Source organism: Nicotiana tabacum, chromosome 11, assembly GCF_000715075.1.
Source record: "Nicotiana tabacum cultivar K326 chromosome 11, ASM71507v2, whole genome shotgun sequence".
NCBI classification, from domain to species: domain Eukaryota; kingdom Viridiplantae; phylum Streptophyta; class Magnoliopsida; order Solanales; family Solanaceae; genus Nicotiana; species Nicotiana tabacum.
The window spans coordinates 73,805,477-73,833,312 of record NC_134090.1 but is presented as its reverse complement, the minus strand read 5'-3'; the positions used below and the strand labels follow the sequence as shown (position 1 = coordinate 73,833,312).

Genomic DNA, 27,836 nt, shown 5'->3' with positions numbered 1-27,836 from the left:
CTATATGCTTTGTCTGCTCATGAAATATGAGGTTTGCCGTGATTTGAATTGCTGTTTTGCTATCATAGTTCAACTCAACTGGTAATTGAACATCTGCACCCAAATCCTGCATAATCCTGTCAGCCATAGAATTAGTGAAACTCCTCTTGCCATGCTTATATACTGAGCTTCGGCCGAGCTCCTAGATACTGTACATTATTTTTGTGATTTCCACGACACCAAAGAATATGTAGCTTCATCATATATCCTATCACAGATCTCCTAGAGACTGGACATGATTCCTAGTCTGCATCATAGAAAGCAGTAAGTTTTGTTGACTGTCTTGACCTCTTTAACACCCCTAAACCTGGTGCATTCTTGACATACTTTACAACTCTAGTTGCTGCCTCCATGTGTGATATTTTTAGACTATGCATGAATTGGCTCAAGACATATACTACATAACATATATCCGGCCTTTCCATGTAAGATACAATAACTTTCCCACCAATCTCTGGTATGGTCTTGCATCTTCCAGCTTCTCATCTCCTTTACAATCTGTATGCTTATCAAATTCCACAGATGTAAACCTCTGGTTGCACTCCACTGGTGTGCTAACTGGTTTTGACCCTGCTAATCCCAGTTCGTTAATCAACTCTAATGCAAATTTTCTCTGATTGATCAATATCCCTTGCTTGGACCTTTCTATTTCAATTCCAAGAAAGAACTCCAATTCACCTAAGTCCTTAATCTTGAAGGTACATTGTAGTATGGTCTTTGGCTCTAATATTAGATTCTGATCATTTCTAGTTATGAGAAGGTCATCTATGTATACCAAGATAATCACCACCCTTGTGTCTACTTTCTTTGTGAACAGGGAATAGCCAAAATGACTTTGTACAAAGACTGAGTTGATAAGTGCTTCAGTATATTTTAAATTCCATTTTTTGACGGTTACTTTAGACCATACAAGAATTTATGCATCCTGCATACTTGCTTCTCTCCCTAGTTGGAAATCCCTGAGGTAAGGACATGTAAACTTCCTCTGTTAGGCCCCCTTGGAGGAATACATTATAAATGTCCATTTGGTGCAAGGCCCAATTACGTGCAAGCTAAGGTCAGGACTACTCTCGATGTCACCATTTTAACCACGGGCGGGAATGTTTCCTGGTAGTCTCTCTTTCTCTTTGGTTGTACCCACTGGCAACCAACCTTGCTTTATAACGTTTCACCTCGCCATCGGTTTTATACTTTACCTTGAATACCCATTTATATCCAATTAGTATTTTCCATCTGGCAAGTCCACCAAGGACCAAGTCTTATTTTCTCTATGAGTTGTGACTTCTTGTTCCATTATTGAAACCCATTTGGGATCTATTATTGCCTCCTCATAACTCTGAGGCTCCCTGAAATTAGTGATTTTGGTTAACAAACTCTGATACTTGGGTGAAATTGATAACAACACGATAGGGTATTCAAGAATTACTAAATAAAAACAAAAAAAATCAAGAAACTTGCGGAAGCTAAAAGGAAGTAGAGAAACGAAAAAAAAGGACAGAAAATGAAAGATATGTTGAATTCAAAAAAAGTTTCTTTAATTTAAGAAGTCTATTCTTGAAGTTGAATCTTAACAATAACAATTAGCTAACAAAGAACTAATCGCCTTTGATAAAATTAATAATAAGAGATAGATTATGAAACCCGACCCTTTAGAATAACAAGAACAACAATAAGCCTAAACTTATCACCTTTCTTGAATACCTAAAAATGATCTAAGATTTCGAAAGAGTTTAATCTTACCATCTTAAGTTGAGTCTTGAAGGTTGAAGAATAAATCCAAGAGTAGCCACACACAAGAGTGCAAGAAAAATCTCATAATTTTTATTGATAATAATCTGAATAATCTAAGTCTAAAAACAAAGAATACACCCCTTTATATAGGGAGGGGTCACAAAATTCTACCTAAAAAAATAAGTAAATAAAGTCCTAAACTACTTTGGACAACAAGTCCAACTACCTTAGGAAAAAGAAACTACTAGGAAGCAAAAACCAAGTCATTCTTGGAAAGTAATTCCAAAAATCTTAGAAAAAGTAAAGCATAACCTTAACTAACTAGGAAAGAAATAAATATAGTCCCATAATATATGGAAATAAGTCCCAAACCAATCTTAGATAAAATATTAAAAATCTTGGAAATCTTGAAGGAAGTTTGCAAGCAACTTGGCACCAACTTGCACTCAACATCTAGCATGACTATTGTACCATTATTGGACATCAAGTAAGTCCTTTTTATGCTATAAAAATATGGCTTTATGTAGGGCTTCATGGGCTGCAAGTTTGGACACATTTTAGGTGCTAAATTGGTCGAACAATGGCCTGATTTTGACCTTCTTCAGAAGATGTTTCTTAGGATCTAATTCACCTCTTATTGGAAATGAATCTGGGCCATAAAATAATTATAGCACCTAGATAACTCATATCCTTTATCCTTAAGCTCTTCCTCCCAACTAACAACTTCTTTGATCGTTCCTGAAGTCCAATGACCTTGTTTTGCAACTTTTTAAATTGAGATCTTGTGAAAGGCCCTCTTTGAGATTCCAAAGATTCATCCTCGTCCTTGAATAGATTTGAGCTTCCTAGAATGCTATCATTCTCATCTTCTTGAAGAAAATTCATCCTTGAATTTCGACCTTGCAAGAAAACGAATACATGCACTAAAAAATGGCATCCACTAATATGAAAAAATAGTAAGAATAAAATAAGATAGTGACCATGTGTCCACTTAACTCAATTAAGCCTAATAGGTGTAAATACTCCTTTATAAAGCATATGGACATCATCATCCCAATAAAATTTATTCCTACTTAGATTTATCCCATAAAAACCTCTCTTAAGGTAGTCAAAAGATGTGCATGACAATAAAATTACAAAAGATTGATCACGCATCCATTTAAAACAAGTATCTCTACCACATTTATCAAATAAGACACTTTTATGATATAGCTAAGTATCAATTACAAATTTCATGGATTCTTCTATATGTAAGCTATTCAAAGAAGCACATAAATTCACAAGAAGGTTAAAAGAACCCATAATTCCCAAAATTAAATACATTCAAGATCATGGTTATAACTTTCCAAAATAATATTCTCAACATCAAAGGATTCTAAACAATTGCTTAAAGGGTCACAGAAAGAGTCATAGATAAGCTCATGAAAGAGCATTTGATCACTAACGTCACAATAATCATGCATAGCCTCTTTACTAGTATCAAATACTTTTACATGCTCACAATCAACATGACTAGAAGAATGACTTCCTATCACACAACAAAACTCACATTCTAGCAATTTATCACATGAAAACTCATTTCCAAGTCTCTTCTCATAAATTTCATGCCTCTTTCCACCAAGCTGGAACATATAATCATCTATGTCGTACTCAATTTCAAAAGGAAGCAAATTACTCTTGCACTTGAACTTAGATATTACAGTTAGTGACTTGATATGCATCAAATATCATCATCCACAAAAATTATAAAGTCACCAATATAAGAAATAAGAGTATTTTTCATTACCTACAGAAATACCCTAGGTGTTCTAGAAAGGCCAAAAATGTGAATAAACCAATTATACATACCTTACTTGGACTTATTTATTAATGGGACAACATCACCTTTTATTCTTTAATGCAATGGCTCTAGCTTAGCAATGTCTTTAGGGAACTCATGTCATAAACCTATAAATAAGGATCAAAAGAGTCAAAAGATTCAACAACAAAGAAATTAACCAAGCTTTTATCTTCCACCATCCAACAAGAATAGATATCACCAAATTCATGTTGGAATCCAATTGGAACTTTTGCCACCATCTCTTGCACTTTACCTCCCCTTTCAAAAGGTCTGTCAATACTTGGCTGCACAAGATCACAAGAACTAAAACAAGAAAGAGTTAATGGGTTAGGAAGTAAAGAATATGTTTTCTTACTTACACTCTCTTTGGCTTTTGTCTCAAGACTAATTTTTTCCTCACACTTAGCCTATTTTCTCTCACTAAAGTTTTCTTCTTTTTCTTCACTCAAAACCTCCTGTTTTTCTCTCTCTACCTCACATACTTTTGTTATCTCATTGCCTTTTATCTTTTCTTTTCCCTCAAGCTCACTCTTTGACATCCCATTCTCTTCACTCAACACAGCCTCTTCGTTTTCCTCTCTTGGGATATCGGGATGCACTCCCTTACTCCTCTCATTCTTTTCTCTCTCATATTTTTTCATATTCTCTTTAATGGTCTTTCATCTTCATAAATTTGTGAGGGAGTCAAAGGTCCAAGAATGAGTTTCTTCCCGTTAACCTCAAAAAGAGTATCTATTTTTTTCATGTTATATGAGGCTCTTCTGTAAAAATACCATGTCTTTCCCAACAAGATATGATAATTATTAATGGGAATCACATCACACCAAGTTGCATCCTCATACCTTCCAATAGAGAATAGTAATAATTTTCTTTTATCTACCTTTACTCCTCTCAACACGTAGGGTTCGATATGCTCAACACAATGCAAGTTCAATTTCTCAACCTTACAAGTGCTAATTGAGTTATAGCCAAACTCTTTGTCAATTCTAAGGGCACAAATTGCAGACATCACTTTAGCTTTTGTTTGAAAAATAACTTTACTATTGTCTTCCTTCCATTTGGTATACTGTAAGTTCGACTTTTTAAGTTGTTGAGTCATAGCTCGCCTCCTTTCACAATAACTACCTGTTTGAAATATCTTGAACAAAGATTAGAAGAATTATGTCTCTCTCAAATTTGGCTTTTTCCTTCTAATATTCTCACCTCTCTTGCCATTTTTCACTCAATGCAACTCTTGGTCATTAATCTTTAGATTTATTAATAAACCTTACTAGTCACAACCCTTAGTGATAAGAATATGGAGTTAGAAAAAGAAAGAAAAGTGAATGACCAAACCTAGGAAGAATAGGAATTGGTTAGTAGAAAAGAAAAGAAAAGAGTTTTAGGAAACCCAAACCCACAAGAATAAGGAAAGAAGTTTCTTTAATTTTCAAGAATAAGGATCCCCTCTTCTTGTTTCCTTTCTTGACTTGGAAACCAAATGTCACGACCCAAAACTCAGACCTAGTCGTGATGGCGCCTATCATGAAACTAGGCCAGCCAACACAACTCCCGAATCAACCATTTTCTAATAACAATTGTTTTATACCATTTATAAACAATAATTCTCATAATGAAATTTTTGAAGAAAAGTGCATAATAATTACACAAGCCCAACATCGGGGTGCCACTAGTCATGAGCATCTACCAAGGTTTGAATACAACAAGAGTCTAAAAATGTACTGAATACAGTAATGAAAATGAGAGGAAGGAAAGCAGTGATGCGAACGTCATGCAACCACCTTGCTAACTCCGATGACTTCGCCTCTGAGCAATCAACACCCGCTATCGGGTTCCAAAATACCTGAATTTGCACATGAGGTGCAGCAAGTAATGTGAGTACTCCAACCCAGTAAGTAATAAGAGTAAATAAAGACTGAGCAGTAAGAAAACACATCAACCATGTCATAGCACCACAACATTTACAACATGTTTCCAAACCAGGATACCATTCAATTCTTTTCGTTAAACCCCCAACTTCAGAAAAATCCTTTAAAAATTGTCTTTCTAACCTTTTCAATATAGGTTTAATGAAATATATATATAGTGGAAATGATGAAAATCATAATTAGCCCCTCGGGCAAAACATAGTTTGTATACAGCCCCTCGGCGAAACAGCAATTTATACCCATCTCATAACTTAAAAACTTCAGTTTGAATGAAAGTTGTTTTAAAGCGTTTGCTCAACATTTTCAATAGAAGCTCGATCTAAAGATGAGTGAAATCAGTAATTAAATCAACATATTCGATAAAAACTCACTTTAAGGAGGAGTGAAAAAACAGTAAGTTCATAAACAGGCCCCTCAGGCAAAGCATCACTCATGTACATGTATATCTATAGCCCCTCAGGCAGCCTTTCAGTCACTCATGACTCACTCTTACCGGTCAGCGCTCACACTCAGCACTCACACTCAATAGGTACCATATAGTAACTACTGTGGTGCGCAGCCCGATCCAGATATCGCTGCGGCGTGCAGCCCGATTCATAAATATAGTCGACTGTGCTCACTGGGGGTGTGCATACTCCGGAGGGGCTCCTACAGCCCAAGCGCTATATTGCTGCGGCTTGCAGCCCGATCCAGTATATCGCTACGACGTGCAGCTCGATCTGTATATATATATATATATATATAGCTGTGGCGTGCAGCCCGATCCAAATATATATAATCCTCAAAACCAGGCCCTCGGCCTCTCTCAGTCATTAACCTCACTATCAAACCCTCGGTCTATTTCAGTCATTAACCTCACAATCAGACCCTCGGTCTATCTCAGTCAGTACCCTCACAATCAGACCCTCGGTCTATCTCAGTCATCAACCTCACAATCACTCGGACCATCAGTAAAACAGGGAACTCAGCCCAAACAGTTTTCACACTTTATGAATTTAAGTGATAAAACCAGGTTTAAACAATAAACAGGTAAATCATGACTGAGGATATGCTTTCAAAACAAATAGGGTGAGGAAGAATAGTAAAAATGCCCCTAAGGGTCTCAACAGGTCGGCACAAGGCCTCAAACATCGCATACATCCCAAAATATAATATCAATCTCTAAAATGTGGAATATCATAAGATTTCAAATCAAATACGCGACTTATCACTCGTACGAGATGGACCAAGTCACAATCCCCAACAGTGCAGGACTCCACACTCGTCATCTAGCGTGTGTGTCACCTCAAGTAGCACAACGATGTGAAATCCAGGGTTTCAAACACTCAGGATAGCATTTACAATCATTACTTACCTCGATCCGGTCCAAACTCTAGCCCGCGATGCCTTTGCCCTCACGAATTGACCTCCGGATGCTCCAAATCTAGCCACAATCAGTACATAACTATTAAAATATACCAAGGGAACAAAGCCCACTCGAGAATATCTAATTTACATCAACAAATCCCGAAATTGCTCAAACCCAGCCCCTGGGCCCACATCTCGGAATCCGATAAAAGTCACATCAATAGAATCCTCATCCACTCACGAGTCTATACATACCAAGAACATCAAAATCAGACCTCAATTGCCCCCTCAAATTCCCAATTTACACTCTCCAAATTCAAGCCCTAATTCCCCAATTTAGGCTTTAATTTCCACATATTTCATGATTAAACAAGTAAGAATCAACATAGGATCGAGTATAGAGTTCAAAAATCTTACCTCCAAGTGTTACCCTTCGATTCCCTCTTCAATCTTTCTCAAAAGCTCTAAAATCGTTCAACAATGGAGAAAATAGACCAAAGCTCGTGAAACTCATTTTTAAACATTCTGCCCCAGGTAAAATTACTTTCTTCGTGAACGCGGTCAAAGCCTCACGTTCGCGAAGCACAAAATAACTTTGACCAGAATTTTCCTCTTCGCGATCGCGACCTGCCCATCGCGAACGCGATGCTTTCTAGACTAAACCTTCGCGATCGCGTTACACCACTCGCGAACGCGATGAATAAAAATGCCTCAAGTCCAACTGACCAAATTACTCTACGCGAACGCGATGACCAAACATCCAGCCCTTCGCGAACGCATAGCCTTCCTCGTGAACACGAAGGCTTAACTCCCAGCCTTCACCAACTAACCCTTCGTGAACGCGAGGACCTACTCGCGAACGTGAAGGCCATTTCTCTGCAATACTAATCAGCAATTTTCTGCAATTCCAAACAACATGAAATGGTCCGATTGACCACCCGAAACTCACCCGAGGTCCTCGGGACCTCAACTAAACATGCCAACATATCCCATAATCTCATTCAAACTTGTTCCAACCTTCAGAATACTCAAAGCAATATCAAAACACCAAATTTGCATCGAATTCAAGCCTAAGAATTCCAAAATCTTTTGAATTAAGCTTTTGATAAAAAAAACCGACCAAACCATGTCCGAATGACCTGAAATTTTGCACACACGTCACAAATGACACAACGGAGCTACTGCAACTTCTGGAATTCCATTCTGACCCTTATATCAAAATCTCACATAGCAACCAGAAAACGCCAAAATCTCAATTTTGCCAATTCAAGCCTAAACCTTCCACGGACTTCCAAAATACTTTTCGATCACGCTACTAAGTCTCAAATCACCTAACAGAGCTAGACGAGTCATAAAAATTCCGATCCGAGATCATATACAAACAAGTCAAATCTTGGTCAAACCTTTCAAATTTCAAGCTTCAAACTGAGAATTATTCTTCCAAATTCATTCCGATTACCCTGAAAACCAAAACCAACAATTTACATAGGTCATAATACATCACACGGGGCAAGTCATGCCCGAGAACTGGCGAGCAAAGTGAAAAAGCTCAAAACAACCGGTCGAGTCGTTACACCAAATAATACTTGAATTCTAAAAATAATAATGAGCAATAACACTTTTTTGGGGCTGATTTTCATTTTTTTGTTGCTCAAGAACCTCCCAAGTCTATCAAGATTGAAATCTTGATTAGCCTATGCTCTGATACCACTTGATAGCAACACGATAGAGGATTCAAGAATTACTAAAGAAAAACCAAAAAATAAAGAAACTTGCGGAAGCGAAAAGAAAGTGGAGGAACGAAAAAAAGACAGAAAATTAAAGATATGTTGAATTCAAGAAAGAGTTTCTTAAATTCAAGAAGTCTATTCTTGAATTTGAATCCTAAAAACAACAATTAGCTAACAAAGAACTAATCTACTTTGATAGAGAATTAAAAACAGGAGATAGATTGTGAAATCTGACCCTTTAGAATAACAAGAACAACAATAAGCTTAAACTTATCACCTTTCTTGAATACCTATAATTGATCTAAGATTTCGAAAGAGTTTAATCTTACCACCTTAAGTTGAGTCTTGAAGGTTGAAGAATAAATCCCAGAGTAGCCACACACAAGAGTGCAAAAAAATCTCACAATTTTTATTAATAATAATCTGAATAATCTAAATATAAAAACAAAGAATACACCCCTTTATATAGAGAGGGGTCACAAAATTCTATCTAAAAAATAAGTAAATAATGTCCTAAACTATTTTGGACAACAAGTCCAACTACCTTAGGGAAAGAAAAATACTAGGAAGCAAAAACCAAGTCATTCTTGAAAAGTAATTCCAAAAATCTTAGTAAAAGAAAAATATAACCTTAACTAACTGGAAAAGCAATAAATATAGTCCCATAATATATGAAAATAAGTCCCAGATCAATATCTAGCATGACTATTGTACCATTCTTGGACATCAAGTAAGTCCTTTTTATGCTATAAAAATGTGGCTTTAAGTAGGACTTCAAGGGCTACAAGTTGGGACACATTTAAGTGCTAAATTGGTCCAACAATGGCTGATTTGGAGCTTCTTCAGAGGATATTTCTTGGGATCTAATCTACCTCTTATTGGACATGAATTTGGGCCATAAAATAATTATAACACCTAGATAACTCATATCCTTTATCTTTAAGCTCTTCCTCCCAACTAACAACTTCTTTGATCGTTCCTGAAGTCCAATGACCTTGTTTTGCAAGCTTTTAGCTTGAGATCTTGTTAAACCCTCTTTGAGATTCCAAATCTTCATCCTTGTACTTGAATAGATTTGAGCTTCCTATGATACTATCAGAATCACCATCATGTCACAAATATGCTTGCATTGGATACTGACAAGCAACTTTAGCATGGAGCTTTGTTGAAGATCTATCACAAATATAATCCTGCATCGAGGCAGGTTCCTTTCCTATTCTTATTGATTTCCTCAATGGCTCAGTAGGCCTATGCATTGTAATCTCAGAATTTGGCTCTACTATAGTTTCATGCAGGACTCCTATATGTTGGGATGAAGTAGGGGAGAGACAAATTCTTGGGCTAGAGATTGTACATGAGACCCATTCCTTCTGTCCGCTTAGTACATGGTTCTATCGTTTACCTTGTGTGTATATATTTCTTTAAGCTTATATCTTATACCATTGCAATCAACTCGATGAAAGAGGTGCCTCTACAACTGGTGACCTCCCTATCAACTGGCATCTCTACTCCTGGTTTATCAACAACAGTGTCATAGTTGGACAACACTCCATTAGGAAAGACTTGCAGCTTTCCTTCTATTAACAGTTGGAAAGGAAATCTATGTTCCATGAATTTGACATCCCTGCTAAAAAAGAAGGTGTTAGTCAGCATATTGTACCCTTTTTGAGTTGTGAATAACCTATCAAAACAACCCTAGTTGACGTTTCTACAAACTTGTCACTTCGTGTCATATTTGTTGCAAAGCATAAGCAACCAATTGTCCTCAGATGTTTCAAGGATGGTGCTTTACCATACAAGATCTCAAAAGAAGATTTTCCAGATAGTACTGATAAGGTAAGTCTATTAATTACATACACTGTCGCTTGAACACATTTACCCCAAAATGTAAGAGGTAAATTTCCTATAGTAGAATTTCTCTTCCTACCTATGTGTCGATGCTTCTTTTCAACGACTCCATTTTTTTGTGGAGTATGTACACAAGAACTCTAATGAATCATCCCATAAGATTAGAGAAGAGCTTTACATTTGGAGTTGAAAACATCAGTGCCATTATTACTTCTCAAGATCTTCACTGTTACACCAAATTAATTTTTTATTGATACCAGAAATTATCTCGGACATACAATGACGTCACTTTTCAGTCTGAACAAGTAAATCCACACCATCCTACTACAATCATCAACTATGGTAAGGAAAAATCTATAACCATCATGATTTGGAACTCTATAGGTACCCCACACATCTACATGAATCAATTGAAAAGGTTTTCTAGATCTATTTGTAATTTTAGGGAAAGGCAATATTCCTTGTCTAGCTAGTGAACAGATTTTGCATTCCTTTATTCTACTATTATTTGTCTTGAACTTCATATTTGGAATCAACTTAAGTACTTTATCAGGAGCATGGCCAAGTCTTTCATGCCAAACTTTCAAATCTTCTTCTTTCAAAGTTTCTCTAGATAAGTGTAGAGCTGCAACTTTTGCCTCGACTTTCTGCTGCTGCAAGTTGTATAATCCATTATATTTTTTACTAATCCCCTTCACCTTCCCAGCATGAAGGTCCTGCATTACCCAGAAGTCAGGATAAAAGGAGATAAAGCACTTCCAATCTCTTATAAAGTTGGAGACAAATAACAGATTATACTTAAATCCCGGTATATACAAACATTCTTAATTGTGTCATTTTCACCAATTTTACACTCTCATGTGCAAGCAATAACTAGTGTTTTACCTTCAGGAAGATACACCTTTACTGTATTTTTTGTACACTTAGTTTCCACCTTCTCTAGCAACGACGAGCCGAGCGGCAACAATGAGCCGAGCGATAACGACGGCGGAGCGAGGCTTGCTTTCTTCTTAACTCTTTAAGAGCTAGAAGAAGAGCAATTGTATATATACCCATCAAAACTCTTTCCCTCCTCCAATATGGGACAATGTCCCTTTGTCAAGGAGAGAAAATCAATATTTCATTTTTCCCTCCATTTCCCATTCACCCTCTTTTAAGCTAAACCAAGCTTAAAACCCCAACAATCTCCCACATCAATGGGGAATGTCTATATTATGGAAATATGCATGAAAACTGTATGATTCATAAGCAAGGATTAATCGCATCTCGATAAGTAGATTTTCCTTTGAACTTATGTCGAATATATTCGGTCAATCGGTAGATTTGATATCTTTGAACCGTCGAACTTTGGTGTATACCTAGACAACCATAAGTCACACAATCAACCCTTAACCATCTTGGGTTCTCATTTTTGTGTTTGTTTTAGCCATGAACACCGCCTTGTTTCATAAGTGCATAGAGAACTGGTCTTACAAAATTCTCCTTGAAGCGGCTAACACTTCACACTTACATAGGTGATTCCTAAACGTGTCATTCCACAGATACACTATTTGATATAACCCGTATCAAATTTAGAAACCATTAAAAATCCTTAATGTTTTATCCTTGGTATTGAACATTGTCTCATCACGAGAATGGATCAAAATATTTTAGTTGACAATGTTGAACCGTCATTAATGACTTTGTTTGATCTCCTTAAACCTAGATCTTGGGATCAATAGTCTTCTAGGTAGAGTTACCACCATAATGACTTGTCCTCAGCCATAGTCCCATTTCCCTCGATGATTTCTCAACTACCTCTCTAGTTAGGCCTTTCATAAGTTGATCCGACACATTATCGCTTGACTTTACGTAGTAGATCATGATAATTCCTCGAGAGAGTAATTTCCTAACTGTTTTATGTCTTCATCATATATTACGAGATTTACCGTTATACATAACACTCCCATACCTTCCAACTGCCGCTTGACTATCGTAATGTATACATATTGGGGCCAACGATTTGGGTCAAAATGGAATATCTTCCAAGAAATTTCAGAGCCATTCTACATTGAAATTCTACGTTCTGAGGTCTTAAAAACCTCTTCTAGCATTACCTCGATTTGCGTGCATAGTCCGGGCGTGTAGCCGGTAAGCCTATATGCGAAAATCTATGAAAAATGATAAATTTTGACTATAAATGTATTAATTTGAATTCGGTCAATGTTTTGGGTAAACGGACCCGGACCCATGATTTGACGATCCCGGAAGGTCCATAGGAAAATATGGAACTTGGGCGTATGCCCAGAATCGAATTCTGAGGACCCAAGCCCGAGAAATGAATTTTTAAAGAAAATTGTTTTCTGAAATGGTTTAAAGGTTTTGGAAATGAATTTTTATTAGAACATGTTGGTATCGGGCTTGTATTTTGGTTCTGACACCCGGTACATGTCTTATATATGATTTAAGATAATTCTGTGAAGTTTGGTAAGAAACGGAATCCGTTTGACGTGATTCGGACCTTAAATGCATAATTTGATGTTTAAGAAGTTTTGAGAAATTTCATTGATCTTGAGGTTTAATTCGACATTCAAGATGTTATTTTAGTGATTTTATTACGCGAATAAGTCCGTAGGATGTTTTTGAAGTTGTGTGTATTTATGGTTTGGAGCCCCGAGGGCTCGGGTGAGTTTTGGATAGGCCATAGGGTGAATTTTTAGACTTAGAAAGTTGCAGATTTTAGTTGGTGTGCCCAGGCCTGCAGGCTTCGCAAATGCGAAGGCTGGATCGCAAATGCGAAACCAGCCCAAGCCTATCTTGCTCGCAAATGCGAGGCTTCGATCGCAAATGCGAAATTCCCTTGCTCAGCCTTGGGTCGCAAATGTGACCCTTTCTTCGCAATTCCCAAGTCGCAAATGCGACATGTCGACCGCAAATGAGAAAGTCTAGTTTTCTTTGAAGGGCTCACAAATACGAGTCCTATTTCGCAATTCCCAAGTTAGCAGAGGTTGGGGTTCGCAATTGTGAACCCCTATTCGCATTTCCCATACCTGCGACCTGCAACTTTTTACTTAGACGATTTTAAACCCATTTTTCATATCTTTTCAAAACACAAACTCCTTTGGGTGATTTTCCAAGAACAACCCTTCTTCCAAATTGATTGTAAGTTAATTTAACTCATTTCCTTCAATCATTAACATCTCTTAACATGATTTCAACTTAAAATCAATGATTTTCATGGGGGAAATTGGGTGTTTTGGGTAGAACCTAGGTTTTTCAAAAATTAGGGATTTGGACCTCGATTTAAGGTCTGATTTTAAAACAAATTATATATTTGGGTTCGTGGGGGAATGGGTAATCAGGTTTTGGTTCGAACCTCGGGTTTTTACCATGTGGGCCTGGGGGTGATTTTTGACTTTTTAGGTAAAACTTTGGTAAATTCATTTTCATGCATTCAAATTGTTTCTCTTAGCGTTTATTGATGTAATTAAGTAACTTGTGACTAGATACGAGCGAATTGGCGGTGGAATCGAGGGGTAAAGCTATAATTGAAACTTGAGTTGTGTTCGTGGCATCGAGGTAAGTTTTTGGTCTAACTTTAGCTTGAGAGATTAGGAGTTGCGTCCTATTTTCTATTTGCTTCTTGTTGAGTACGACGTATAAGCATGGTGACGAGTATCTATACGTTGGTGTCGAGCATGACCGTGAGTCTTAAATTGCAACTAGTTGTGTTCTTAAATGATATTGCGGACGTTTTAATTGATGACTCTCAATAGTGAGCAAGGAATAAGTTTGTTTTCATGGAAATTACGAAGTTTAAGTATTGGTGATAGCTGAAATGGTTAGATGTTGGATTAGCGATTTTTCCATGACCGGGACGTAATTATTTATGTTGTCAATTCCCTTGCCGGGATAGTGTAGTTTGTTATTTATCCCTTGTCGGGACTATGTTTATGATCATTATTGACTGTATATTTAGAACGGGTTGCGTGCCGCAACATTATTATCTATGGATCGGGTTGCACGCCGCAACAAATATTATATTGGATCGGGTTGCACACCGCAACATTATTATATACGGATTGGGTTGCACGCCGCAATAAATATTATATTGGATCGGATTGCACGCCGCAACAGTGATATAAATGGATCGGGTTGCACGCCACAACAGTGTTAAATGATAAGGGATCTGGTTGCGCGCCGCAACAGTATTATTAATGTTTTGTTGTAGATCTTGAATCGTTCTCTCATATTTCTCTTAAGTTTCTGCTGGATTTGATATTTTCCGTAGCATGTACCCCCTCCCATTTAAATTGTTTATTCCTATTTATTTTTCATTGTATATTATATAACTGCACAGGTTTATCTGGAGTCTGGTCCTAGCCTCGTCACTACCTCGCCAGGGTTAGGCCAGACACTTACTAGCACATGGGGTCGGTTGTGCTGATGCTACACTCTGCACTATGTGCAGATACCGGAGCAGCATTTGAGAAGTAGCACTTGGGGAGCCAGCCTTCAGTCCACTCAGAGATCCCGAGGTAGTCCTGTAGGCGTCCGCAGGCCCGACGTTCTCTTCTATCTATTTATATGTTCTGTTTTCACTTTTTTCCAAGACAGACTATATTTCCTTGTTCAGGCGTTTGTATGTAGTATTCATAGACAGTCCGTGGATATTGTGACACTGGTTTCTGGGTAGAGACGCATGTTGGCATTTTCGTACTGATTTTGATATTATATTAGTCTAAGTCTTCCACTTAATTTCATCTTTCACTATTATTTAAATGTTGATCACCTATTAATTCAACTCGTTAAAAGGATGAAAAAATGAACGAGTTAGAATTTCTATATTTTGTGGCTAGCCTAGCTTCGAGTAGGCGCCATCACGACCCCCGAGGGTGGAAAATTTGGGTCGTGACAAGTTGGTATCAGAGCTCTAGTTTATGTAGGTCTCACAATTCACGGACAAGCTTAGTAGAGTCTGAGGGATCGGTACGGAGACATCTGTATTTATCCCCTAGAGGCTACAGAGTTAGGAAAACTTCATATTTGTTCTTTCTTGTCGTGCGGTTTTGTTTCTCAATGCTAATTGAATTTCTACTCTGCTCTTTCATAGATGGCGAGAACACGCGCTTCCTCATCCACCGCTCAACAGCCCGAGCCCCCAGCAGAAGCTCCCACAAGGGGTAGAGGGCGAGGTCGAGGTCATGCTAGAGGCCGAAGTAAGGTCAAAGCTCAGCCCCGAGCAGCAGCACCAGTGGCGGAGCCTCAATTTGACTTTGATGATGAGGTTCCGGCCCTAGTAGTCCCGGTGGGCCCAGCTCAGGTACCAGAGGGGTTTATTGCTACCCCAGTACTCCAGGATGCTCTGGTCCGTCTAGTGGGCCTTATAGAGAGTGTCACTCGGGCAGGCTTGCTTCTTGTAGCACCAGCCATCTCTCAAGCTAGAGGAGGAGCCTAGACTCCTGCTACTCGCACTCCGGACCAGGTAGCTCCCCAGATTCAAACTCCAACGGTTCAGATAGTTGGAGCAGTTCAGCCGGGTATAGTAGCTCGGACTGGTGATGGAGCAGCTATGTCTGCCGATGCTTTGTGAAGGCTGGATAGGTTCACCAAGCTCTTCACTACTACTTTCAGCGGTGTATCTACTGAGGATCCCTAGGATTATTTAGACAGCTGTCACGAGGTTCTTTGGAACATGGGGATAGTTGAGACCAATGGGGTCGATTTTGCTACTTTTTGCTTGTCTAGATCTGCCAAGACTTGGTGGAGAGATTATTGCTTGGCTAGACCAGCTGGATCGCCAGCCTTGACTTGGGAGCAGTTTGCACAGCTAATTCAGGAGAAGTTTCTCCCTATCACTTAGAGAGAGGCCTATAAGAGGCAGTTTGAGCATCTCCAGTAGGGTTCCATGACGGTTACCCAGTATGAGACCAGATTTATCAACTTGGCTAGCCATGTTCTTGTCATACTTCCTACCGAGAGAGAGGGGGTGAGGAGGTTTATTGACGGTCTTATTCAGCCGATTCGTCTTCAGATGGCTAGGGAGGCTAGGAGTGAGATTACCTTCCAGGAGGCGGCCAATGTGGCCAGGAGAGTGGAGATGGTTCTGTCGCAGGGAGGTGGTCATGGGTCGAATAAAAGGCCCCGTCATTCAGGCAAATTCAGTGGTGCCTCGTCTGGAGGCAGGGATTCGTATGGTAGAGGCCATCCTCTTAGGCCCTTTCAGTCAGAACTTCAGGTTTCTCACGGTGCTTCAGGTGGTCGTGGTTCTCACATGCAGTATTCTGATCAGCAGCCCTACAGTGCACCACCAGCTCCTATTAGTGCACCGCCGCTCCAGAGTTTTCGGGGCGGTCATTCAGGTCGCTAGGTTTAGTCTCAGTTTTCTCAACCGCAACACTCAGGTGGATGTTATGAATGTGGTGAGTATGGTCATATCCGGAGGGCTTGTCCGAGACTAGTGGGTACTCAGTCGCAGTAGCAGGGTTCGCGTGCTATGGTTCAGGCACCAGGTGTTCCACAACCCGCCCAGCCAGCTAGAGGTGGGGGTAGAGGTGCTAGAACTGGAGGTAGAGGTGCTAGAGCTGGAGCTCAGACCGCTAGAGGGGGAGGCCAGCCAGCTGCAGGCTGTCCCAAAGAGGTAGTCCAGGGGGTGGGGCCCAGCCCCGATGTTATGCTCTTCCAGCCAGGCCCGAGGCTAAGGCTTCAGATGCGGTTATCACAGGTACGATTCTGGTTTATTATAGAGATGCTTTAGTGTTATTTGATCCAGGGTCTACGTACTCGTACGTGTCATCTTATTTTGCACCGTATCTGGTCATGCCTAGTCATTCATTGAGTGTTCCTGTCTATGTGTCTACACCGGTGGGTAATTCTATTATGGTAGATCCAGTCCATAGCTCTTGTATAGTTGTGATTGGGGGTCTCGAGACTCATGTAGATTTGTTGCTTCTGGACATGATTGATTTCGATGTCATATTGGGGATGGACTGGTTATCACCTTACCACGCTATCTTGGACTATCATGCCAAGACTGTGACCTTAGCCTTGCCGGGTTTACCCCGTTTAGAGTGGAGAGGGACTCTTGGTCATTCTAATCGTAGTGTTATCACTTATGTGAAGGCTCGACGTATGGTCGAGAAGGGGTGTTTGGCCTTTTGGCATATGTTTGTGATTCTTGTGATGAGGTTCCTTCTATTGATTCTGTGCCCGTGGTTCATGATTTTCCTGAGGTATTCCCTTCAGACCTGCCGAGTATGCCACCCGACAAGGATATTGACTTTTGCATTGATCTGGCTCCGAGCACTCAACCCATTTCTATCCCGCCATATCGTATGGCCCCACCGGAGTTGAAATAGTTGAAGAAGCAGTTGCAAGACTTGCTTGAGAAGGGTTTCATTAGACCTAGTGTTTCGCTTTGGGGTGCACCAGTATTGTTTGTTTAGAAGAAGGATGGGTCGATGAGAAAGTGTATTGATTACTAGCAGTTGAACAAGGTTACAATCAAGAATAGGTATCCATTGCCGAGGATTGATGATTTGTTTAATAAGCTTCAGGGTGCCAAGGTACTTTCGAAGATTGACTTGAGATCTGGGTAACATCAGTTGAGGATTAGGGCATCTGATGTCCCTAAGACAGCTTTCCGGATTCGGTACGGGCATTATGAGTTCTTGGTTATGTCATTCGGGTTGTTGTTGCCGAGCTTATCAGCCGTGCATCCAGTGTTTCATGTGTCCATGCTTCGAAAATATCACAGCGATCCATCTCATGTGTTAGATTTCAGAACTATCCAGTTGGACAAGGACTTGTCTTATGAGGAGGAGCCGGTAGTTATTCTAGACCGGCAGGTTCGGCAGTGGAGATCAAAGAGTTTTTCTTCTGTTCGTGTACAGTGGAGGGGTTAGCCTCCTAAGGCATCAACCTGGGAGTCCGAGTTCGATATGCAGAGCCGTTATCCCCATCTTTTTTTCGACTCAGGTACTTCCTTCTTGCGCCCGTTCGAGGACGAACGATTGTTTTAAAATGAAATTCTACGTTCCGAGGTCTTAAAACCTCTTCTAGCATCACCTCAATTTGCGTGCGCAGTCCGGGTGTGTAGTCGAAAAGCCTATATGTGAAAATCTGTGAAAATAATAAATTTTGACTATAAATGAATTAATTTGACTTCGGTCAACGTTTTGGGTAAACGAACCCGGACCTATGATTTGATGATCCCGGAGGGTCCGTAGGAAAATATGAAACTTGGGCGTATGCCCGGAATCGAATTCCGAGGTCCCAAGCCCGAGAAATGAATTTTTAAAGAAAATTATTTTCTGAAATGGTTTAAAGGTTTTGGAAATGAATTTTTATTAGAACATGTTGGTATCGGGACCGTATTTTGGTTCCGGCACCCGGTACAGTTCGTATATATGATTTAAGATAATTCTGTGAAATTTGGTAAGAAACGGAATCTGTTTGACGTGATTTGGACCTTAAATGCAAAATTTGATGTTTAAGAAGTTTTGAGAAATTTCATTGATCTTGAGGTTTAATTCGACGTTCATGATGTTATTTTAGTGATTTTATTACGTGAATAAGTCCGTAGGATATTTTTGAGGTTGTGTGTATTTTTGGTTTGGATCCCCGATGGCTCGGGTGAGTTTTGGATAGGCCACGAGGTGGATTTTTAGACTTAGAAAGTTGGAGATTTTAGCTGGTGTGCCCAGGCCTGGCTCGCAAATGCGAAGGATGGATCATAAATGCGAAATTCCCCTGCTCAGCCTTGGGTCGCAAATGCGACCCTTTCTTCGTAATTCCCAAGTGGCAAATGCGACATGTCGATCGCAAATGCGAAAGTCCAGTTTTCCCTGAAGGGTTCACAAATACGAGTCCTGTTTCGCAATTCCCAAGTTAGCAGAGGTCGGGGTTCACAATTGCAAACCCCTGTTCGCATTTCCCATACCTGCGACCTGCAACTTTATACTTAAACGATTTTAAACCCATTTTTCACATCTTTTCAAAACACAAACTCCTTTGGGCGGTTTTCCAAGAACAACTCTTCTTCCAAATCGATTGGAAGTTAATTTTAACTCATTTCCTTCAATCATTAACATCTTTTAACATGATTTCAACTTAAAATCAATGATTTTCATGGGAAAAATTGGGTGTTTTGGGTAGAACCTAGGTTTTTCAAAAATTGGGGATTTGGACTTCGATTTGAGGTCCGATTTCAAAACAATTATATATTTGGGTTCGTGGGGGAATGGGAAATCGGGTTTTGGTTCGAACCTCGGGTTTTGACCTTGTGCGCCCGGGGGTGATTTTGACTTTTTGGGTAAAACTTTGGGAAATTCATTTTCATGCATTCAAATTGATTCTCTTAGCGTTTATTGATGTAATTAAGTAACTTGTGACTAGATACAAGCAATTGGCGGTGGAATCGAGGGGTAAAGTTATTATTGAAACTTGAGTTATGTTCGTGGCATCGAGGTAAATGTTTGGTCTAACCTTAGCTTGAGGGATTAGGAGTTGTGTCCTATTTGCTATTTGCTTCTTGTTGAGTACAACGTATAGGCATGGTGACGAGTATCTATATGTTGGTGTCGAGCATGACCGTGAGTTTTAAATTGCAACTTGTTGTGTTCTTAAATGATATTATGGATGCTTTAATTGATGACTCTCGATAGTGAGCAAGGAATAAGTTTGTTTTCGTGGGAATTACGAAGTTTAAGTATTGGTGATAGCTGAAATGGTTAAATGTTGGATTAAGATTGGTTATAGTTGTTTCTCACTGGCCAGGACATAATTATATATGTTGTCGATTCCCTTGCCGGGATAGTGTAGTTCGTTATTCATCCCTTATCGGGACTATGGTTATGATTATTGTTGACTGTATATTTGGAATGGGTTGTGCACCGCAACATTATTATATATGGATCGGGTTGCACGCCGCAACAAATATTATATTGGATCGGGTTGCACGCCGCAACAGTGATATAAATGGATCTGGTTGCAACGCCGCAACAGTGTTAAATGATAAGGGATCGGGTTGCGTGTCGCAACAGTATTATTAATGTTTTGTTGTAGATCTTGAATCGTTCTCTCATATTTCTCTTAAGTTTCTGCTGGATTTGATATTTTCCCCGTAGCATGTACCCCCTCCCATTTAAATTGTTTATTCCTATTTACTTTCTACTGTATATTATATAACTGTACAGGTTTATCTGGAGTCTGGTCCTAGCCTCGTCACTACCTCACCAGGGTTAGGCCAAGCACTTACCAGCACATGGGGTCAGTTGTGTTGATGCTATACTCTGCACTATGTGCAGATAGCGGAGCAGTAGCACTTGGGGAGCCAGCCTTCAGTCCACTCAGAGATCCCGAGGTAGTCCTGCAGGCGTCCGCGGGTTCGACGTTCTCTTCTATCTATTTATATGTTCTGTTTTCACTTGTTTCCGAGACAGACTGTATTTCCTTATTCAGACGTTTGTATGTAGTATTCATAGACAGTCTGTGGATATTGTGACACCGGTTTCTGGGTAGAGACACATGTTGGCATTTTCGTACTGATTTTGGTATTATATTAGTCTAAGTCTTCCGCTTAATTTCATCTTTCGCTATTATTTAAATGTTGATCACCTATTAATTCAACTCGTTAAAAGGATGAAAAAATGAAAGAGTTAGAATTTCTATATTTCGTGGCTAGCCTAGCTTCTACTAGTAGGCGCCATCACGACCCCCAAGGGTGAGAAATCCGGGTTGTGACACATTCAGCTTCTTCATCGGGTTTATCTAAGGCTATAAACTCAGCCTCCATTGTAGAGCAGGAAATACAAGTTTGTTTGGACGACTTCCAAGATATCTCTCCTCTATCAATAGTGAATACATATCCACCAGTGGATTTAGAATCAGTTGAACCGGTGATCCAATTTGCATCACATTATCCCTCAATCACCGAAGGATAATTACTGTAGTGCAAAGCAAAGTCTTGGGTATGTTTTAAATGTCCCAAAATTTATTTTATTTCTATCCAATGAGATTGATCCAGATTACTCGTGTATCGATTCAATTTACTTATAGTGCATGCTATATCTAGTCTAGTAAAATTCATGACAAACATTAAGCATCCCAATACACGAGCATAATCCAATTGTGATATGCTTTGGCCTTTATTCTTTGCAAGTGCAAGATTCACGTCAATTAGAGTCTTTAAAATTTAAGTGCTTGAATTTTTCAAGTACTGTTTTAATGTAATGAGATTGCGACAATGCCAGACCTTGATGAGGCTTAGGGATATTAATACCCAGAATTAAATCGGCAAATCCCAAGTATTTCATATCAAACTTGCTGGTTAGCATACGCTTAGTCGCATTTATGTTGGCAATGTCATTACTCATTATTAGCATGTAATCCACATCTAAGCAAATAATGACTATGTGATTCGGAACATTTTTAATGTACATACATTTATCACATTCATTTATCTTGAAACCATTTGACAACATTATTCGGTCAAATTTCGCATGCCATTATTTGGGTGCTTGTTTTAGTCCGTAAAGGGACTTAACAAGTTTGCATACCTTCTTTTCTTTGCCTGGAACCACAAACCCTTCAGGTTATTCCATGTATATTTCTTCCTCCAAATCTCCATTTAAGGAGGCCGTCGTAACGTCCATTTGATTTCAAGACTATATACAACAGCTAATGCTACTAATATTCGTATGCACGTAATTCCTGTAACTAGAGAGTATGTATCAAAATAGTCAAGACCTTCTCGTGTCTATACCCTTTGACCACAAGTTTTACCTTATATTTATCAATAGTGCCATCATCTTTTATTTTCTTCGTTAAAATCCATTTAGAACCCAACAGTTTATTTCCAGGAGGAAGATTAACCAATTCCTATGTATGATCGTTCAATATGAATTCTATTTCACTATTGACTACCTCTTTCTAAATTAATAATTCCGAAGAAGACATAAATTTTTTAAATGTTCGAGGCTCATTTTTTCAATAAGAAAGTCACAAAATCTGGCCATATGAAGTAGACGTTCTTTGACGTTTACTACGTCTCGGATCCTCCTGATTAGACGTACTTTCTTTTGTTTCTTCCCGAGATCGTTTAGATCCTTCACCAATAGATTCACATTCTTTTTTATACGGATATATATTTTCTAAGAATTCAGTATTATCTAATTCTTTAACTGTATTATTATGAATGTCAGGATTTTTGAATTTATGAACCAGAAATCGATATATTTTACTATTGGTCGTATATCCTATGAAAATACAATCAACGGTTTTCGGTCCTATCTTTACTCTTTTGGGTTTAGGAACTTGCACTTTTTCCAAACACCCCCACACTTTAAAATAATTCAAGTTGGGATTTCTTCCTTTCTATTTTTCATATGGAATGGATTGCGTTTTGCTATAGGGCACTCTATTTAGTATCCAATTAGCCGTAAGAATGGCTTCCCCCACAAGTTCTTTGGCAACCCAGAACTTATCAACTAAGCATTCATCATCTCCTACAATGAACGATTCTTTCTTTCCGTAATCCTATTGGATTGGGGCGTGTCAAGGGTCATTGTTTGATGAATAATTCCATATTCTAAATGTCACACCTCCTTTTTTCCTACCCCCGAAAGGGTATATAAGGGAGTTTTTCTAATTTAAGTGACAATCAAAACGGGATTATTTAAATTAAAATCAGAGTTGCCACTTGAGATAATTTATAGTGTCTCAAATCACTGGTTTAAAATCCCGAATTGAGGAAGATGACTCTTATTTATGGTCTACGAACACAGAAATCCGGGTAAAAAATTCTGTTAACCCGGGAGAAGGTGTTAGGTATTCCCGGGTTCCGTGGTTTTAGCACGGTTGCTTTAATCATACTTGGCTTAAATAAATTATTTAATTATTCATTTTAGAATCTATGTGCATCCACCCCTTAATTAAGAAATTATCCTAAAACAAGTCACACATACGTGTACTCATTTCATTGGCGCATCAAAAAATTATATCACGCGAACATGACCACAATTAATAACGCTTTATTATTATTAAGAAAGTTTTGTCGAAGTTGCGCGAACACATATCCAATTTTATAATTATGTCACGTGAACGTGTCCATAATCACAACGATATATTAAACGCGCCTAAAGCAACTACGAACATTCCCTTTTTTAGTATCTAAGTTATAAAATTAATGTGAGGGCCATGAGCGATTTTAATTAAGATGAAACATCCCATTCTATTTTTAGAGAGACTACACTTAATTTAATTTAAAAGATCTAATGATATTCTTACTTACAAATGGATTGAAGTTAATATATAACTATTAGGGGTGTGGAAGTTTAGTCTAATACAAGTATGCATGAGATAACACATTGGGCGATTGGTTATTGGAAAAAATATTGGGCCAGCAGTAAGCTCCTTAAGCTGTCAAAATTTTAATGACCAAAATTGCTGAAAAACAAAAGTTAATTCGTCCTTGAAAACGGATCCAAAAATGAAAACAAAGGGGGCATGGAAGCACACGAGCCTGGTTTGGACTAGGCAGCCTAATTTGGCCCAGTAGCAGGCTTAGCCGCTTCTAAAGAAGGCCCTTCAGCATTAAAATCTACTGAGACAGCCATTTGCACAAATTTAGAAGAAAACCATAAATGTTGAAGCACTTTATTCTACAGCCTTTCTATTTACTAATATGTCATGAATAATTCAAATAATAATCCAAACAAGCCTAATCCAAGTACTGATGCGCTAAGATCAATCATGTAGGCATTTTGACTATAATTGCAATCCTAAAAATAATCTGAACATGACTCGAGAATTGATCATTAAACAAGCTTTGAAAATGCATAGACCTAAACGTCAAAATTTAAAGGTAAGAAAAATGCATCATGGCCAACATGTTATTCAGCAAACACTCACCATAAACAACCAAATAGACAGGCCAGTGACATCATACAGTCATTCCTAGACTTCCAAATGAAACCAATACATGAAAATTGAATCGTTAATCCACTCATTACTGATTGTCCCAGCACATACATATCAAAATCTATCAATATCGCAGTCTTGCATTTTCTTTGGCTACAACCCACAGATTATGAACCATTAATCAACCAACTATGACTAAACACAAGGAATAAACTTGGTCTATGAAATGATAGACAAACTTAATATAACCTATCAAAAAACAACTAAACTAACAACTATGATGGAAAACTTCAGCAAGTCATCTCTCAAAGGCTACTGGATCTTCTATATACACCCAAAACTTCCATTTTTAGATTTGATTCCCATGGATCTGACCATGTCAAAGATCAAACCCGCCAAGAGCATGGCTTCATATGTGTTATCAGTGACATTGCCATATACATTCAGCCAACATATGCAAAATATTAGTCCAGAATGACACAAAAACAATATACATGACCTAAATAATAAGTAACATGTTTGACACCCAAGAAAACAGGTTTAGCATGACATGGAAACACTGAAACTTGAATCTGAACTGTTATTGCATTCAGGGAAATGGAATTCATTACATGAAAAACAATATCAAACAAGAGTCTATTGCACTCATATCAAATCAGATTTGGAAATACATAAATAGAAAATGAGATATGTACCTAATTGCTTAAAGATTACTCGAAAATACTAAATAGAAGTAGATAGTTCAGCAGTAGAGACATGGCAGTAATAATCAAGACCCAGCTTCGGTATCAAGTCATAAGAGCTCAACACCCCAGAAATACAAGGAAAGATTGTTAAACTTTGTCCCCCCAAAAAAAGAAAAAAAATAGAAGAAGTTCCCAACTGAATTTGTTTTCAGAGGATTTCTAAGGTCTGTTTTTCGTGCCTAGAGAGTGAGGAGAAGGCCTAATTTATACAACAAAAATTTTTTGTGTGCCTTCCAAGCCAAGGAATGTTTTTCTTGAAAACACCCCTCACAAAGCATCTTTTTTAACAGCAATTGGACGGCTAGCCATTTCTAATTGGCTTCAGCAACTTGTACTGGCAGAATAAAGCTAGTTGTCCATGCTCCAGAACCCTCTAGATACCTTATTTGAAACCCTCATTTCTAAACCCCAAATTACCCCCCTTAAGTTATTGTTTTGAACCCTTTTACTCCTCACAAGTTTAATTTGTTCACAAAACAAAACCGACAAACAAAACAAACTGCGGATGAATCAATAATAAAAAGAAAGCTAAATATTTGTGCAATTAAATCCCGAATGACTCCCAACCCTAACTAATTTTGTCATGAATCAAATTGAGGAACAACATGAACAAACATCGACAAGAAATTGCTAAGGCTGACTAATCCAGCCACTGAACTGAGAATTCAAACAAATTTTAACAAAAAAACATGAAACTTAACCCTAAATTAATCTACAAATCAGAATCATGCAAGCTAAGACAATGATGAAAAGATGAATAGTGAGAGATCTTACCCCAAACCTGCCCCAAGAAAGATACAGATGATGAATTTCGACCGGAATCCGACGAGTCACCCAAATCCGGCGGTCTCGAAGTGACTAACAACTATCGTCAATCGATTGCTCTTGTAGAGAGCGGTCTATTAACGTAAGTTTTTAGTCAAAATGAGTCGGATTTATGAAGAAAATCAAAAAAGGGAAAAATAGGGCTAATTCTGGAATCCCTAGATCTGAAATTAAGAGCAATTGGTTTGATTTTTCAGGAGTTTAATGGTGGCTCGGCAGTGAGGTGGTCGTGAACAATATGAGGTGTGGATTTAAGTAGATTTGGAAGTCGTTTGGTGGGGTTGGAACGGCGGTTGGTTGATGGAGGTTTTAGGGGCGGCTAGGTTTCAACGAGATGAGAGAAGGAGATGAAGTGGGTTGTGAGCTAGGGTTTGGGGGGATTGTGTTCGGACAATTAAATATAACACTGGTGCCTAATTCACAGCCATTGGATCACATAGGATCAATGGCTGTGATGATAAGGGCCCCAAAACGGGGTCGTTTGGTATGGGGTAAGGCTGGACCGGGTGTTCCGATTTGGGCCTGGATCGGAGGAGATTTTGGGGCGGGTCTTGGGGTAAATAACTTGGGCTTCAGCATTTGGCCCAAGTTAAGGCAGCTCCTTCTTGTTCTTCCTCTAATTCCCTTTTTTTCTTTTTTCTTTTCCTTTTCTTTAATTAATAAAAATTCTAGATGAAATTCCTAAATTACCTAAATTGTAAAATTACACTACTTATCTAATTAAAAGATTTATTACATTAATTGATCCTAAATTAAAAGAGAAAAACTATTGATCTAGAATTAAAAGCTAAAAAATGTAAAAGTAAGTCAATTTTTGTGATTTTCAGATCCTAAGATAATCCTAAGATATGAAAACAAAATCTCAATGCAATGCATGGTATTTTTCATGATTTAAATAAAAGTAAATACGCACAGAAATGCAAACAATTAACAAAAAATCCTATAAAAATTCTATAAAATTGCAAACAATTGAGGAAAATCCATTTCTTTAATTTGTAGGAGTATTTCATATAGAACAAAAATCTTGTGCTCACACTAAACATATTTATTCAAAAAAAATTCGTATTCACCACCCCTAGCACTTCTTATCATTTTGATTTTCTTGTTAAGTTGCGTTTCAACTTTATTTTTGTATTGCTTGAATGCATCTATTGCTTCATCTTTACTATTAAATAAGTAAACATAGCAATATTGAGTACTATCGTCAATAAAAGTTATGAAATACTTCTTTCCACCGCAAGATACTATTTAAATTCCTTTCAACTGACTTATAAGGATGTTTAACATACTTAGATTCCACACATATTTGACATTTTGATTTATCGCATTCAAATTTAGGCAATACTTCCAAATTGATCATTTTCACAATTTGACATATCCCAAACATATATGCCATAAATCATTTGACTCAAGTAAATAAGAAGAAGCTGAAATTTTATTATTTTCAACAACCATTACATTCAGCTTGAAAAGGCCCTTAGTAATGTAACCTTTTCCTAAGTACATCCCGTTCTTACTTATTATAATTTTGTCTGAAACAAAAATATACTTAAACCCGTTCTTGATGAGAAGTGAAATAGAAACTAAGTTCTTCCTTATTTCAGTAACATGACAAACGTTGTTCAGAGTCACCACCTTTCCAGAGTTTATCTTCAGAAATATCATTCCATAACCTTCAGTTTTGGTCATTGCAAAATTTTCCATAAAAATGGTCTCGTCGGGTCCAATGGGAGAATATGAAGAAAATGCTTCTCTAACAGTACAAACATGGCCGGTGGCTCCAAAATCAATCCACTACTCTTTAGGATTCCCCACTAAGTTGCGTTCAGACAACATAGCACACAAGTCATCAATATTATCATTTGTTTCAACCATAATTGCTTGACCTTTTTTCTTCTCTTTC

At 38.3% G+C, this 27,836-nt stretch overlaps 1 protein-coding gene across 1 annotated transcript; it reads right to left on the bottom strand.

Annotated features, from left to right (window-relative positions):
* Window positions 1–436: 436 nt before the first annotated feature.
* LOC142165895 (uncharacterized) lies at window positions 437–27,622 on the bottom strand. Its single transcript, XM_075224283.1, has 8 exons — window positions 27,392–27,622; window positions 11,009–11,179; window positions 10,332–10,603; window positions 10,056–10,239; window positions 3,787–3,894; window positions 3,092–3,392; window positions 2,524–2,669; window positions 437–844 (listed from the first exon to the last, which is right to left on the bottom strand). The coding sequence occupies exons 1-8, from the start codon at window positions 27,620–27,622 to the stop codon at window positions 437–439; spliced, it is 1,821 nt and encodes a 606-aa protein (XP_075080384.1).
* Between the last annotated feature and the right edge of the window lie 214 nt (window positions 27,623–27,836).

What these genes read in the sequence shown, in the direction of transcription:
- LOC142165895 (XM_075224283.1), bottom strand. Translation starts at nt 27,622, where the DNA reads ATGACCAAAACTGAAGGTTATGGAATGATATTTCTGAAGATAAACTCT. An exon ending in TCATCGAGTTGATTGCAATG is followed by an intron (nt 3,895 to 10,055) that starts GTATAAGATATA and finishes GATCTTGTGCAG; the next exon opens with CCAAGTATTGACAGACCTTT. An exon ending in ATATCTATTCTTGTTGGATG is followed by an intron (nt 3,393 to 3,786) that starts GTGGAAGATAAA and finishes TATATGTTCCAG; the next exon opens with CTTGGTGGAAAGAGGCATGA.